Source organism: Ambystoma mexicanum, chromosome 7p (assembly GCF_040938575.1).
Source record: "Ambystoma mexicanum isolate Mex_15411 chromosome 7p, UKY_AmexF1_1, whole genome shotgun sequence".
Lineage (NCBI taxonomy): Eukaryota > Metazoa > Chordata > Amphibia > Caudata > Ambystomatidae > Ambystoma > Ambystoma mexicanum.
In genome coordinates, this window is record NC_090939.1 from 664,221,302 (window position 1) to 664,237,973 (window position 16,672).

Sequence of the window (16,672 nt, forward strand, 5' to 3'; positions counted from 1 at the left end):
CATCTTGTCTATATGGCCCAGATGTCTTGGCGTGGGGATGTGCAGACTTCCTCTTTCCTGGCACCACATCCCCACAAAAAGACTTAACCCAAGCAGTTTTTTTTAAAAAAAGAGCTTGATACAATCTTATCAGCACCCAGATATCATGTCATTGGGGCCTGCAGCACCTGGTGTTTCCTGCTGACACAGCATGCGACAATTCCATCCTGCTGTTTCTAAAAAGACCCCACAATTACACCGGGGAGATCTGCGTAGATCCACTGTGTGTTGCATTCTTTTTTATTTACCCAGCTGGCACAACAGCTTATGGTGTGCAAGGACATCCTAAACGGGCCCATAATGACATCTCACAGCCCCGTGGCTTCCGTTTTTGAAAATCCACCCCATGGTTCGAAAATCTCAAGGTGCGTGGCAATCTGTAACTAATTTACAAGATGCAATGGGCAGGCAGGTCGTCATTTGATCATGGCCAGTTTATACTGCATGCTCAGGAGAAACGGGTGCTTGAATTACTATCAACAAGCATGTTTGCAATATGTGTGGGACAGTTAAGAACTCCTCCCTTTCTTGTTGAATGTGTATTGAAACTCGCTTCCCGATTGGGCGTTACTTGACACAGAAGTGCTTTGCATTTAAATTGGGTCATTGGCAGTTGCATAATGTATTCATGTCCAGGTATCTGAATCCTCAAAACAAACATACCACCCTGAAAAGGGATGCCATGCGCAGCTTCTCGTCAAATTCATTAGCTTCAATTTAAATCCTATTCCTTCACCCCAAACATTATATGACTTATAAATGTATCTTTTCGTCGATTTTAAAATAATACAAGCAAGGTTGGTGAAACTGTATTCTCTAAAGGGAGCAGACGGCTGTTGTTTCTTGTTTTTACTGAGGGTCGTTTCAAGTAATGAGATTGTTTTAATTAGAGAGGCTAAAAGGAACATGCATTCCTTAAAGAACAAGTACTGCCAAAGTCAACAGTTTGGGCTTTTGTAAAAATGAGGGAAAGGCTCCATTTCAAATATCAAGTTTTCATGGTGCGGTTGCTTCAAGCGCGCATAGATATATAGCCATTGTTAAATAACAGTGCATTCCTTAAAGAACAAGCACTACAAAGACATCAGTTTGGGCTTTTGTATAAGCGTGGGGAAGGCTCTTTGCTTATACAGTTTGATGTTACCGGTCGAAACAGCGATCTCAAATGTATAGCCATTGTGAAAATGACAGTGTATTCCTTAAAGAACAAGCACTGCCAAAGGCAACCATTTGGGCTTTTGTGTAGGCGTGTGCAAAGCACTTTTGCTACTTTTGCTTATAAAAGTTGATGTTACTGGCTGCCAAAGTGATCTAAAATGTATTGGGTTATTTTTTGGGTGCAAAATTGGGTTATTTTTTGGGTGCAATCAAAATGTATAGGGGTTCATTACGACATCTATTTATACACTACAATGTTGGTCTTATCCAATTTCTAAAAAATGTATTTACAATTAACATTAAATGTATATAAAACATTTTTGGAGTTCAATTAAATGTATGGGGTTCAATATATTTTCTCTTTATAGCCGATATCGGGGTTCTTATCAAATTTATATCAAACAGTTTGGGGGTCAAGAAAATGTGTATATCAATGATTGTGGTTCAATCAAATGTATGAGGTTTCAAGGGGCTTGCAAAGGGGCAGGCCACCTGTCACTTTTAACATTGAGAAAAAGGTACCCCCTAAACTACTAACAGGTAACCAGTTTAGTTGTCAGTGAATCCGAGTGAGATGCTCTAATCTCTGAATGCCAGCTTCCAAAAGAAGGGCAGCAAAGTTCTAAACAATCTGCAAACAAATAATCGCATATTGGGGCGCCAGGGAAGAGGAACAGAGATAGTGATGGTGACAAAAGAGTGGAGGAAGGGAGCAATGGGAGCATTTTTTCTTTAAAGTCTTTATTTAAAATATACACATTGCCAAACTGAAAAGGAACATGTACAATCAGAACTTGGACCAGACCTTTATATCACAGAGCACAGAAGTACAAACTTGACATGGTATTTAGGGGAAGCCTTACTGGCATGATTGTAAGGGGACATTTTCAATGTTCAGCGCTGTATGGTTTACCTCAATTCAGGTGAGGAATTGAACAACATCCATTACAATTCGTAGAAGCTGAACAAAACAATAATTATTAGCAAATAGTAATCATTATTTACTTCCCCTAAGTTAATCTTAATATTTTGTATCCATTCAATCTTCAGTGGTAACCACAAACAATTGAACTGCATTAAAACAACTCACATAGCAGTGTTGCGTTCAACATAATGTGCTAAGAGAATCATACACTTTGGCAGGAGTTATAAATATCTGGGCAATTTCCCATACACAATCTATGGCCCAAGGAATACCTGGGCTGGGCATTTTTCCTGTGATAATGACCTCTTGATTGGCCTAAATGTTTAAATAATATCAAATAGGCATGGAGCAAAGTCTGCAACTGAACCCCACACAGAGTCCAAAAAAGGCAGCAGAAAAGTACATGGTAAAAGGCTTATGGCAGAGTTGACTTATAGCTGGAATGATGGGTGATGACAATAATATAACAGAATGTAAACAATTACACAAACAAAGGTACAGCCGGAGATTGTGCTTTTCAAGTTATGTTATTAAGAGTAGTTAAATAAACACAAAGTACAAAGGTCAGAACCTTGCCCTTGCCTCTTATAGTACAGAAAGAAACACAAATACTTGCCCAAACACATGTTTCCACCAAGATTGGTCTTTCTCGAGGCTATTCTTTTTCAAGTATAATCATATTACAACAAAATCCCTTAAATGCGTAAACCCACATCAATTCCAATTCATTCAAATAGACAACAATTGTATTGTTAAAAAAGAAATTCCTATGTTAGAAAGACAAGGAAGGAAAAGGGATGACAAAGAGAGAATAAAATAAAAGAATAAAAAATGAAAAATAAAAAATATGAAAAACAGATTAGCACAAATCATGAAAAGATGATGAATAATGCATGAACAACATTAATGAACCTCAATCTGGAATTTCAGACAATGTATAGCCCTAGGCCGAGCAGTCTGGACACAGGGAAGAAAGCACCACTTCAATTAGTAACTTTGATGAGAAGGTTTAATCTTTTTGAAAAACAAAATTCATACATCGATCAATATATATATAAAAACAAACAGACTCATATGGCAGGTATGCAAACAGAATTTCATCTTGCCATTCATGCCTTAGAGAGAAAACAAATCATTGTAATCAAACAGCAATCAAGTGACAATAAACAGAAAACAAATCCACAAAACACGGGAAGGGAGAAGGATCCCATCCCTCAATCTTATACACATAACAATCGCGTCACATTCACACCCATCGTACACGAAAAAAAAAGCAATCTAATAACACAACAAACAAAAGATTTTGAACAAATGAACAAGGTGGCAGCTAATCATAAGTGATGTATACAATGAATTTACTTTCATGAATAATACTTCACAATACATGCAATACTTATTATTCAAAACTAATTTGCATTACTGAGATTCCCACAGTGATCTATCGAGCAACGAATCACCCGCACTCCACTGTGGTGAACAGCATATAGTTAAGCTAAAGCTTTGTATCTGTTTATTTCACTATATCTTCGAAGGGATCATGGTTACAAAATCATAGTACAATTATTAGTACTAATGGTATTTCCTTCAAGTGTCTACCTGTCTACCTATGATGCACTAACTCTAGTAGTGTCAATATGTGGTAAGTTATTATCTATTTAGGCTGACTGTGCAGTGTCACTGCTCCATAAATTAGTCTATGGCTTGCTAATCTACCATTCCAAGGATTGTGGATTCTGTAGAATGGATAGTATAAATATTTCTCATCCGATAGTCCGTTTAAACTGTGCTATTAATGCATTATTGTCAGGTTAGCGCATTTGAATTCAATAAGTGTGAATTGCCTGAATAAATGAAGCCTCTGTTACAGAACAAATTATATTCCTATGCTGCAGTGTAAAATGTTCTAAATAAAAGCCAATCCATAAGTATCATATTAAACAGCAAATTCCTCTGTAAACTATACAGTCAACAATGCATTTGTATAATGAAAGAGTTTGGCGGAAGATGATACATATTGTCTGTTTATTTTACTATTCACTCCGCATCTGCTGTTAAATAATGTAGCAGCAAAGGGCTCAGTGTCTAAACCAAAGCGTTGATATTTATTATCACGATTGTAAAGATAGAGAATTAGGTGGAAAGTGATGTCATGTGGCACATACGCGTGATGTTACCACATCATATTTAAAGGGGAAACAAGAAGGTAATGATCATGTAAACACATGTGCACACCAAACCCAGTGAGGATGATGCTAACAGGATATCCTGATATTAATAACAATATTGATAAATTTAGATTATGCATTACTCACATTAAACAGAGGAATTCCCTCAATTTTTAATCTTTTTTGGATAGAGTGCTTTATCAAAATTTCTCCTGAATAGAACTCTGCGTCCTCACCTTTGTATATCCCATTCCATCCACCAAGTTGAACGTTTCCTTTTTTATGCTCCAAGTGCCCTCCATGGTCAGAGGCAAAGTATGTCAGCGTACTGTTTTTCAATCCTTCCTCATCGAGAGAGTCAAGAACTTGACCTGGTGAAAGAATGACATGTTCAAGTCAGGTGACCCGTTTAACCTTCATGAACCTCTAAATTGCTTATCACCTTATGTGTAATAAGCATAAGGAAGCATCTATCATATGCAATATTTTTCTTTGGTCCTCTCAGCCAGCATTACTTCACAACACGGATCTGCATGCCACACAAATACAACAATCTTTGACATGACTGAGTGTAGGAGAGGCAGTCTCACAAGATGGTGGCATACTCGCAGTACTGGGGTTGCGAGCACACACAGCATCCAAGGAAGCACATTCACTTCACGGGAGGGCACACTTTCAGCACCAGGGGGCGCACACCAAATGTAAATGGATAAAGTATGCAAATAACATGTGAATGGTTAAGGAATCATGAGAGAGGTTACAGTGAACTCACAGAGGTGAAGGGGGTCTACAATGAACATTAGGTGAAGGATGGAATAAACAAATGAACAGGAGTAAGGAAACACAGAGGAGAAGGTGGGATACATATTACATAGTTTTGCATGTAAATAAGTAGTGCCGATGGGAAACAATTGAGCCGAGGTACCAGACGTACCGTGCATGCAAAAAACAGAGTGGGCTAGTCATGCCTATGTGAGTGGCTTCTGAAGGATAAAAGGCTGAGTCAACCTAGCGTATATTGTTGGTCTGGTTACCATTGTACTACACATTAGAATGAAAATATATAGTAAAAAGCCAACAGTCCACTTTTTAATATGTCTGCTAAAATGATGTTTGTGCAAGCCCTAGCTTCCACAAATTTGAGCACATTCAAAAGTAGCTAGCAGCACCAGGTGTATCATATGGTGATCAAGAACTCTCTCTCCCTCTCTCCATGGCAGTGACTTTTTCTATTTGGGCGAGACTGAGTCTCGTTTGCTCAACCCGCAGTCAATCCTGAGAGTTGCAAGACTAGAGGAAAAAAATAGATCTCCTGATTATGTGCAAGATCAGTATGGGTGCGGGAGGCGGCGGGGGATTGGGCAGGTTTGTTGAAAAAGCAGCTATGACAAAAATGGCATTATTTAACTGTACTAACATTATAAACTATTTTAACATTACTAACATTATAAATTGGCTCTTTTGAAAAGGTTGCTATGTTCAATTCTAATGACCTCTTCCAGTTTATATTTTAGTAATAATTAGAATGTTGCCCTTTCCTCACCTAGCACAGCACATAATCAAAACCTAGAAAAATCGTATGCATTATTTTCTGATTGTTTATCCTTCCAGGATGGACAGTTTGGTACACTCCTATTGTACTCTTTAGAAATATCCCTATGGAAAGGAGTTTGGGGCAAATAACACAAGTGGGGTTCCAGCCTGAATGATTGCAGATTTGTCTATGTTTTCTATTTGACAATGATGTTTGTGATAAAAGGGTTATACACTTGAATAATTAAATACATGAAGCACAATGGTCTTGGTGCTCTTAACTTTTCACAGCACTCACATTAAATTGTTTGTAACATTTAAATATATGTGCACAGATTCTGACAACCTCAGGTTTTGGATGTGAGGGCAAAATAGATGTGTTATCAGCCACTCCATGGCGGTACAATGGCCACCTGTCAAGTAATGCCCAGAATTTGAAAAAGATATACAGGATGGTTTGAATAAGATCAAGTTAATAAATAGGAAACATGATAATTTACAAACTTTGAGAAGAGGTCCATACAGAAACTTTGGTATAATGAGCAAATCATGTTTAAGCCACCAGATAAGAGTGGATGGAACACAGGTAGTAATGAATTTGAGAGATTATAAAGAAGAAGTGGTGAGACAACTACAGGATGATATATATATGACCATTTCTTACGACCCAATTTTGGATGTGAGGCACTTAATTAAGGATTGTAGCAGAAGCAAACTCCTGCATTTCACATTATACAAAGTTATCTTTGACCAATTTGCACCCAATTACACCTGTTTTCTACTAAATCCACTAAAACTACTAGGCAAACCAATAATAGCAGAAACCAACAGCATACTTGAACCTTTATCGCAATATATTGACAAATTTGACCAACCCTTCTACGATCTAGTGAGACATATGATGCATTTTTTGAAGAGACTAGAAGAATCTAATTTCATAGTGGGGCAAGATATACTATTCACAATAGATGTAGTAAATTTGTATACAGATGAATCACATGGGGAAGGTTTGACAGCTATGGAATGGTTACTTAAGGACTGAGAACTTCCTAGCAGACAGACCTTTTGTATTCAATCTTTTGAAGACTGGATTGATCAGCATTTTTTTCAGAAATGAGGATCAATTTTTCCTTTAAATATCAGGAACTTCTACGGAGACCACTATGCCCCAATATATGCTAATACATGTATGTATTATTTTGAAATTGAGGACATTTTGAGAAAAGATCCATGGAAAACATATTTAGAAAGTTATGAGATATATCAACAATATATTTGGAATTTGGAATGGGTTTTTGGATTCACTTCAATAATTCTTCGGATATGTCAATCTGTTACATACTAGAATAACATTTACATGTCAGTATAGTGGAATAAAAATCTAATTTTTAGATGTTGAAATATATTGTCAAGATGAGAGATTACAAAGTATGATTTACTCTAAACCAACTGATAGGAATAGTTTACTTCTAGCTATGAGCCTTCATCCACATAGAATTATCAAGGGTATTCCATTTAGTCAATTTCTGCATTATAGAAGAATCATTTCTATACAGCCTGGATTTGTTTAAAAAAAGTATTGAATTAAAAAAGAAATTCAGAGACAGGAAATATAATGAGAATGATTTAACTGCATTAGAAAAAACACAAGACTGTCTAGATCACAGTTGTTTCAAAATAGGGAGAATAAAGAGATGTTAGTCTATGTTACCACACGTTCACTATAGAGTAGATGCATTAAAATGGTGATTAAGAAAAAATATATAAACTAGACTCTAAATTGAACAAGTTGTACAAATAATTATTGGTATATGCACACAGTCACTCTTTGATGAATATGCAAGTAAAATCAGGCTGTACACATGAAATTGACCTGTCAAAGAAAGGTACACAACCCTGTCATAATTGACAATACGAACATCAAGTGCCCAATCTATTGACACTCCCGTCCCCTGCACACCTTCAAGCTGAAGAAACAGCTCAATAATTTCAATCAACAAATTATCATTTTGAATAAGAAAGTTCAAATATAAAAAAAAAATCCACAAATGTTCTGTCAAAGAGTTTTCTTTAATGTTCTGATGGATTATTAGATGCTCAATGTGTTTCGGGGACCATTTCCCCTTCTTCAGGAGCCGAACTGCAAATGTGAACATAAAAAGATCACATGTCTTTCATTATGTAATTGATACCAATAATTTGACTTTAACCAATAATAGTAGCCATCAACCAGTCAGTAGATTCAATGTTTACACAGTGATCCTAGTTATTCATTCCATAAAATGTCTGAAAGTGCACATGATTACCCCTCACCATATAGTTGTAAAGTATGTAAGCCTCTATATGCGCGATACACCGCAAATCTCCAACATGCACATGATTACACCTCACCATATGGTTGTAAAGTATGTTAGCCTCTATAAGTGTGATACACTGCAAATCTTCGACATGAAATAATCTCCAGTACAACACAGCATCCTACCCATATGTGTCCCAATTAAAAGAGTCACCACAAATTGCACTTAGATAGATTCAGATCCAAAGGTGCCACCAAGAAGGGTACCCATGCATTCTCTGGTCAGTGTAAATCAATTCTCACTGAAGACTTGATAACACATACTTGTCCCCAGTGCCTAGCAAAACTAGTAGGGTATTCTAAGAAACAGTAGTGCAATAACCATGTTGTGGAGAATCACACTCACTCTTGATTCTAAAGAGACAAATGAAGAATATACAGTTCTGTGAGTAATTGAACCGGTGGAGGTGTAACAAAATCCATTACAACACCTCCAAAACCTGATGTTCCACATTCCTTCAATCAACTGCCAACTATATGTAGAAACAGCTTAAATGCTGGCCGTTAGCCAAATTGCCACTGGCCTCTTTCTTTCACAAAATAGGAGCACAGTGTCTGCAATGATGAAAAACCTTAATTACAAACTACCATACTCTGCCTTATTCCCAAGTACAAAACTTAGATAAGTGTGTGGAAACAGCATTCCATCCAACCTTGGGTATAGCCTTTCAGAGCTATCAAAATCTCTTCATCAACTTACCAGATCTCCCATTCAAACAAATGCTGACCCTGCTGCCATAGAAATAGCGCTTCCTATAGCGCTCACGTGACTTAACTTCATCGAGGTGTCACGTGATTATACATTTGTTCCCAAGTACCATATCAGAATTGTTTGTAACTCCATCAGCCATATTGGAATGGGCTAACTATGCTACACTTTTGATCTACAGCGTATCGTACCCTCATTCTGGGCATCTATGCACACATAATCTCACCAGTGATGGATACCCCAATACTTAACACTCCTCCCCTTACTCCAAGCAATAATTACTATTGCTCAGGCATTCACGGAACATTTGACACTAAAGTGTGTGCAAACACCTAACAATACACAATCACCTCAAGAAGCCATTCTTAGGGGTCGGCATGGTCAAATGTCGACTGACTCCTATTTTACATCTGAATGCACATGACTACGGGTCCATACCGTCAATATCCCCTGAGCAAGGAGTAAATGTAAGAGAGAAAGTGTAGCTACATTGGGCCTCATTGTGAGGTTAGAGGTAGCCTTGCCGGTTTTACTGCCAAGGCTACCTCCATACCAGCAGGAAAATCCAGCACCCATGAATGGGGAATTACCGGGGTATTCCGGCCACGCTGGACCCGGTAATTGCCCTTTTGCGGGTGCCGGTATATCCCCATTCCCATTTCAGCCCCATAGGGTTCAATGGCAATGGGGATGCCTGTGACACCGGCACCGTTCATAACTAGGCCGGTGCTACAGGCTTGATTTGCTCCAGGGAGCCTTTAATTCCGTCAGGGCAGACCTGGCAGAATGAAAGGCACCCGCGAGCACAACTCGGAGTTTGCCAGTACGGTAACAACGGTACCGGCAAGCATACCGGTAACGTTGTTACCGGACTGGCAACCTCGCAATGAGACCCATTGTCTCTCATATCTCAAAACATGACCTCTAGGTCTGCATAGCAAGTGCACTGAAGCCTGATGTGAGTGTTAAAGAAACAGCCCCAGCATTAGTACCTAATGTGTCTAAGAGGATTAGTAAGTGTCTTAGGTCAGACCAATGTGGAGATGCACTACAGGGTGTCACTTAGTAGCGATTACAAGGAGTAACCAGCCTACTCATGAAAATGTCATTAGACATCTAGTAACATCAGAGCATACAATTACTTATAACCACATCATATGCAACGTTATATAGATCTACAAATATATCTAAACTAAAAGGGGTGGTACACTCCTACCTAGAATGTACTAGGTATTGATATGTTTTCAAACAAGTCGATCATACAAAGGGTATTCATCTTTTCATCCGGTATTAAACACTCAAAAATACTCCTCACCTTGTCTTTTGTTTGCAAACAAGTCGATCATAAAAACGGTATTCATCTTTCCATCAGGTATGCAACATGCAAATAAAACAATTTAAGCAAAACTCTTCATTCATGCTTCTTGGCTGTACAGCGTCTAACAAATGTACCCAAAATATTTCTGTCTGTAAGTGGCGTGTATTGAAGTCGCCTCCCCTGCTTAAGGGTTTCACTACCTCCAGTATCATAAATTCCATTTGTGCAATTGTGTGACCTTTTTCATTGAAGTGATGTTTTACTGGTGACCTGATGTTACCAGTCCGGATGTTAGATTTATGCTCCGTCCATCTTCCTCATGCAGTTCTCGATGTTTGGTATCAATTATATAATGAAAGACATGTGGTCTTTTTATTTTCACATTTACAGTGAGGATCCTGAAGAAGGGGAAATGGTCCCTGAAATGCGTTAAGCATCTGATAATCATCTGAATATTAATGAAAACTCTGTGACAGAAGATGTGTGGATTTATTTTTGCATTTGAATCAGTTGTTGATTGAAATTATTGAGCTTCTTCTTCAGCTTGAAGGTGTGCAGGAGACGGGAGTGTCCATAGATTGGGTACTTTATGTTTATATTTTAATGGCTTTGTGTTAGGGCTGTTATTCCCCCCCTGCACCTAAATTTGTGTTATACATTTCAGTAGCATATTTTTCTAAATTTCAGAACTTCGGTGTGCATTTCTGAATACTATTTTGTACTGATAATTGCCAATACTGCCATCATATTTTATCTGGGAATTCAATCAATCATCCATACACTGGGTAAGTAATTAAATGGAATCATTCATCAACATGTGATTCCATTAATGTCATCTATTGCATCAGATTCCCATGTGGAATCTTCCATATAGATATGACCACTAGAAAGGTAAAAACAAGGTGGGCAGGACGTTGCACATAACGAAAAATCACATTGTATTGATAAGCATCACAACATTGCACACATGCAGTTTGTCATTTTTGAACAAGTGACCTTGTCCAAAAGAGATGATGCATTTCTTAAAGTATATGTATACTGGCTTACTATTTGTGACAGAATCATTTGTTGATGGTGGGATAGCCCAAACGTTTTTTTAGCAATACATCTGTTTCTAAAAGGGAGGCATGCTAATCAGATGCCCCGTTCATAATGCTCCATGCCAAAAACAGTGCACTTGTGTAAATTTGCTGTGATTGTAACCAGGCATCTCCAGTGTCTGCTCTGCAGTGGCAGCAGGGCAGTTTCTAAGATCGCGTGTGCCTTCCTGAACAGCTGCAGGAACACACAGTTCAAGCAGGGCAAGTGGGCTTTTTAGTCATCTGCACCACTGGTTTAAATACTTACAAATGTGTACCTCAGCAGTCTGGTGGCATGTTAATACCTATACATATGCCATATATGGTTATGACACAGTGTATACTGAGATTGCACAATTATAAAGCAACAAGCATTTAGATGTCAAAACATTGTCACTTTGGTGAGGTGTCTCATTCATGATAGGACCAGGAGTGTATTAGCTGCCTGGATGTACACACAACACCATGTGAAATCTGGCCCGAGAAGCTTCTCTTTTATTCCCCCGTGTACTTTTACCACCTTCCTCTAAGAGACAAGAACCCTCCCCAGGACATCCCCTGGAAACAAAATCAGTGCCTCAGAAAGCTCCTTGAAGTCTGCCTTGAGGTTGTTCAACAGCAAGAACAGGAATACAAGGTATATACAGTGCTTCTAGCCCCTGGCCCAAGTGTCTGCAGGCCCCTGTGACTTGTAAAACCCTATAACTTTTTGCAAAAATGTATTATTCATTGAGACATTGCTGTTGAACTGATTCCCTGCCTTCCACTGATTAAATGTCTTCAAGACCCAGAGTGCCTTTTCAATAAAAATATCTGCATACCATGTGTTTTCTCCTACAAAGGGGGCTAGGGCGTTAGTTGCTTGCATTTTTTACATTACTTAAAGGGCACCATTTTTCTAGATCTTTGATTGGACATTCTTTTACTTTCTGTCATTGTAGTATTGCTGTTTGGGTCACTTCTGTGCCAGCTCACCGCCCTTCTGAAGAGAATAGCCTACCTTCGATCTTTGCTGCCTTAAGAAGCGGAGTACAACGTTCATGTGGTGCCTTCTTCACCTTTATGACTGCGATTACCATTGGTTTAGCAGTAGTGTGAGGTGGAGTAGGCCATTTAGTCACTACTTATTCCTAGAATCATGCACAGTCATTTCGTCTCACGATTCAAATGCATTGACAATGGACGCCTATTACCAAAACCCTACATGTGAGTAGTTCACCCAATACACAAAGATTGCATGAGTAGAGGTTTGAAAAAATATGCTTTTATATTTTGTTGATGTTTTTTTCCTTGCAATTACATATTTTTTGCCCCGAAATTGGACCAGTTCCTAAGAACATTGTGAAAAAAATGCCAGTGTTTGATCCTGTTTACTTTTTTCAGCGGTACTTAACCTTGAGTTAATTTAACTGCACATAGAGTCTGTTAAGAGCATTAGCACATACTTGAAAATACTAAAAGTAGTTTGTGGGGGGCGTCCATATAATTTCACTGGCTACGCTGTTGCCACTACCCAGTTTCTCAGCTCAAGTAAAAATCTATGCATTCATAATGGAGACAGCAGTGTCACAACACAAAATTAGGGCCCCCGGGTGAGCCCTGCTGAGCCCCGGTCTTGGAGAAGCACATGCCACGTCACAGACTGCCAGGCGGCATGTGCCACCGTGCATGCACTGTCCACATGATGATCATGTGCTGTAGGGGGACGCAGCATGCTGATCCTGGTGAAAGTTGCCCGTAGGTTTTTTAATCAAAACATACATGTACTGCACTTTTTCTTATTCACCATTGACCTGTGGGTTTTTAATTGTATCTCCACCGTCCTTTTTTTGTTTTTCTGTACTGTAAAATGTCTGCGTGACTGGCCCTTTGAAGCAGATCTCCTGCAACTTTTCTGCTTTACTAAACACCAAAATAAAATCAATTGAAATAAAAAGTAGTCTTGGGATTTCTGAATCAGTTGATTCATGGGTTTCTTCCTACCTTTGTATCCTACCCAGAGACTTTTTGTCTCTGAAATCCCTGCAGTCTTCTTCAAATCTAGAATGCGGTCTGCATATCCTCATGTGTTTTCTATCTACACTTATCCCCTCTCGGCACTTAGCTCCTCTTTTGATCTTTCATGTTATGTCTATGCTCTACTGTTATTTCCACACTCAAAGCTATAAATTCTTAAGTTTCTTTTTATTGTTTACACAACCCCTTCATGACCCCATCTCTGTCGGTGTTCTTACCATATACTCCTGGAAGTCCTAGAACTCTCTTAATTTAAGTCCATGCAACTAAGTCACATTATTTCCTGCTTCAGTCCAGGTTTGTTATTCTTTGCCTCTTCTCTTTTAATTCCCACTCATAGCAATGTATTTATCTTCATCTACCCTTTATTTGGGTGTGATCGTAGACCCTTCCCTTTCGTTCCCTTATCATATCTCGACCCTTGCATGTACCAATCTTTTATCTATGTATAACATCGTAAACATCTGGCCTGCTATATTATTTGCTGCATCCAAGATGCTGATTCTTACTTCACGCTTGTCATGATTGGACTACTACTCCTTTCTCTTAATTGGTCTTCTTATTTGTTCCCATGCCCCATTCCAACTTTGTTTTCAAGTCTGCATTCTGGATTTTTTTTTTAATCCCCTCCATGTACTTTCGTGACTCCAATGCTTATCTGTTTGTTGGTTTCTGTTCCCATCTCATTTACAGTTTACTTTCTTTTAATTGCATGGTTTTTAACAGATTTCACATCCTAGCTCCATCCAATTCCTGTTGTATAATTTTCTTCAGGAGCGCTCTGCCCATTTTGCTTCCTAGCTCTGGTTAAACAAAGGCCAGAATTAACCTTGGGATGAATCTAGTGAACACATAACTCACACCCTCAAATCCTTGCACTGGATCCCAGTTGAGTCCCTTATCCCCATCAGAGCACATTTGACCTACTGTGGTATGGGGTCTGGTTACCTCCAACATAAGGTGATCAAGTATTGACCGACAAGGCCCATTAAGATCTGTTTTATTCGTTTAACTTGTTGTCCACTGGTCTATGAGGAAAACGTTGAGTGGCTGGACCACTGGTGCTGCTGGGGCCTGTCTCCCTTGTCTCACTTCTGGAATTAAAAAAGCCACTGTCGCTATGTTAAAAACAGCCTTAAGACTCTCTTCCTAAGGTAATTCTTTAACCTGTAGGTCCAGTTGCCAGTTTCACCTGTTCCCCTTCAAGCTTTTTTGGGGAAGGTCTCCATACAACTAACACCCTGGACTGGGGTCTTCTGCAGGATGGGTTCTGTACTCTATTCTGTGGCATGGCCCTTGCACAAGGTGTCCTGTACCATGAGGCCTGTTACCAGCTGCTGTTGACCTTATGTTGTGGGGTTTAGCGGTTGAGCACCACCCTGTAATGCTTACTGTTGGTCTGTTTCAGCTTTAGTATTTTATGGCCTAACCCGTCTATGGGGCCCAGTCTTTTTAATGCTATCTGAAACTAGTTCATATGGTGCTAATAGGCCCATTATGTATTTTTTAATAACACTGATAATCTTAGAATCAATGCCATAATAAACTACAAATGATGTGCTAACTCAGCATGCACTGATGATACACTTCTTCGATGATTTGTGATATAATTTGGTGATTGTATAAATACAGAAACTGCAGTCTAAAAATGTTTATGTTGCCATGTAAAACCTATGGTATAATAGTGGTCATTTGTTATAACCACAGATTACCCTATGTATATTGGGAACTCACCTATTTGTTGAAAATATGTTATTTAAAGATAACGACATGTACAACAGCATAAATAATGCTAGAGAGTGGATAGTATTTCTGTTATATATGTAGACTGATGATGCATTGAAAAAGACTCCTAATATCTATACAAAAAGTATTATTTCCATTCTGCTGTCTGCTGGGGTGTCTGCCTTCCGTTGCCTACCCTGCTTACTTGCCTAAAGTCTGTTTTCCTTGTCATCTGAAGTGGAGGAGGAGCGATTTTTACAAATCCTCTTGACAGACGTGCAGCGTCCGCAGAGCTGTCTGCTGAGGTGTCTGCCTTCTGTTGCCTACCCTGCCCACTTGCCTCAAGTCTGTTTTCCTTGTCGTCTGAAGTGGAGGAGGAGCGATTCTTACAAACCCTCTTGACAGACGTGCAGCGTCCGCAGAGCTGTCTGCCTTCTGTTGCCTTCTGATGCAACGGATCAAAGGTTCTCTATAATTTCACAAAGTCATCCAGGTACACCCCCAATTGCGAGTGACGTCTGATCTTAAATACACGCACTAAGAACTAACAAAATATTCCTGTTCCTGGGATTGTGCCCAGCGTCGTTGTTTACTCGTATTGAGCGGTGCACGCCCAGTAAAATCTATTTGAACACTGAATTTGTGCTGGCAACTGCTGGAAGACGCTCACTACCTTTGAGCTGTGCATCACTTTCTTCTCGCTCTCTCTATTGGAGTCCGCCTCACAGGCTGTTAAAGACCACATGGAACATAAAACTCCAGGTGCCGCTGATCCTGGAGTGTTGATTCATTTAAGAAAAAATTGATCATTAACCCTTATGTGCCGGTGACCACGGGGTTCTCATACTCCCTTTGAGCTGTGCACTGCCTTCTAACCGTGGTCTTCATCTAAGAGTGCCCTTTGGCCACAAAGACCCAGCCGTGCCGGTGACTGTGGGGGGTATTGTACTCCCTTTGAGCAGTGTTGATTTCCCTGGTTGCCATTCAAGATTGTCTACTGCCATTAAGACTTGTCTGTGCAGGTGAGTCCTGGGAGTTTCCTTTGTTTGTTTTTAACTCCCTTTCAGCCACACAGTGTGTACAAAGACTGCACTACATATGAAATGTCCTGTGATGTTGTTTTTGAAACATTCCCTCCGTTGTCTTTCCTGTTTCTGGATCGGTGTACTTCCCCTTTGTCAACTTTGGAGGGCAGAGAGTACCATGTCTCTCCGTACTGGTTTGCAAAGCTAACCCCAAACTCACACGTCTCCCAAGAGTGAAATCGCAGACATTGATATATGCACTACTCAAAACACAAACAGTTTTGTTGACAAATTGCTCAGGAGGGAGGCACGTAGTGCTGCAATGAAGCTGATATTGTAGCCGCATTGAGACACAATCTAGGCATCTCTAAATCCTGTTCTCGCCTAAATGAAAAACCTACAGCAAGTGCGGCCCAAAATCTACTATTGAGGCGCATGTTGTCACTCCTTCCCCCGAGGTCCCCCATAGCGGGACAATGCATAATGGATTATTTACCCAAACTATCTGGGACAAGCACTGAGATTAAAATGAGAGCCCCTTTTAGGAAAACTGCAACAATAGATCACACTCAAATGAACATACTGAATGACCTAAGCATAATTCAATATGCAGACTCAATAGTC

General features: G+C 39.4%; 1 protein-coding gene across 2 annotated transcripts in view; it reads right to left on the bottom strand.

The window, feature by feature from the left end:
* LOC138526243 (arylsulfatase H-like) overlaps window positions 1-16,672 on the bottom strand; it is a 642,213-nt gene that overhangs the window by 229,516 nt on the left and 396,025 nt on the right. For both annotated transcript variants that reach the window (XM_069636732.1, XM_069636733.1), the window contains exon 7: window positions 4,524-4,658. In XM_069636732.1, coding sequence (XP_069492833.1) covers window positions 4,524-4,658 — 135 coding nt within the window. The remainder of the gene's footprint in view (window positions 1-4,523; window positions 4,659-16,672) is intronic.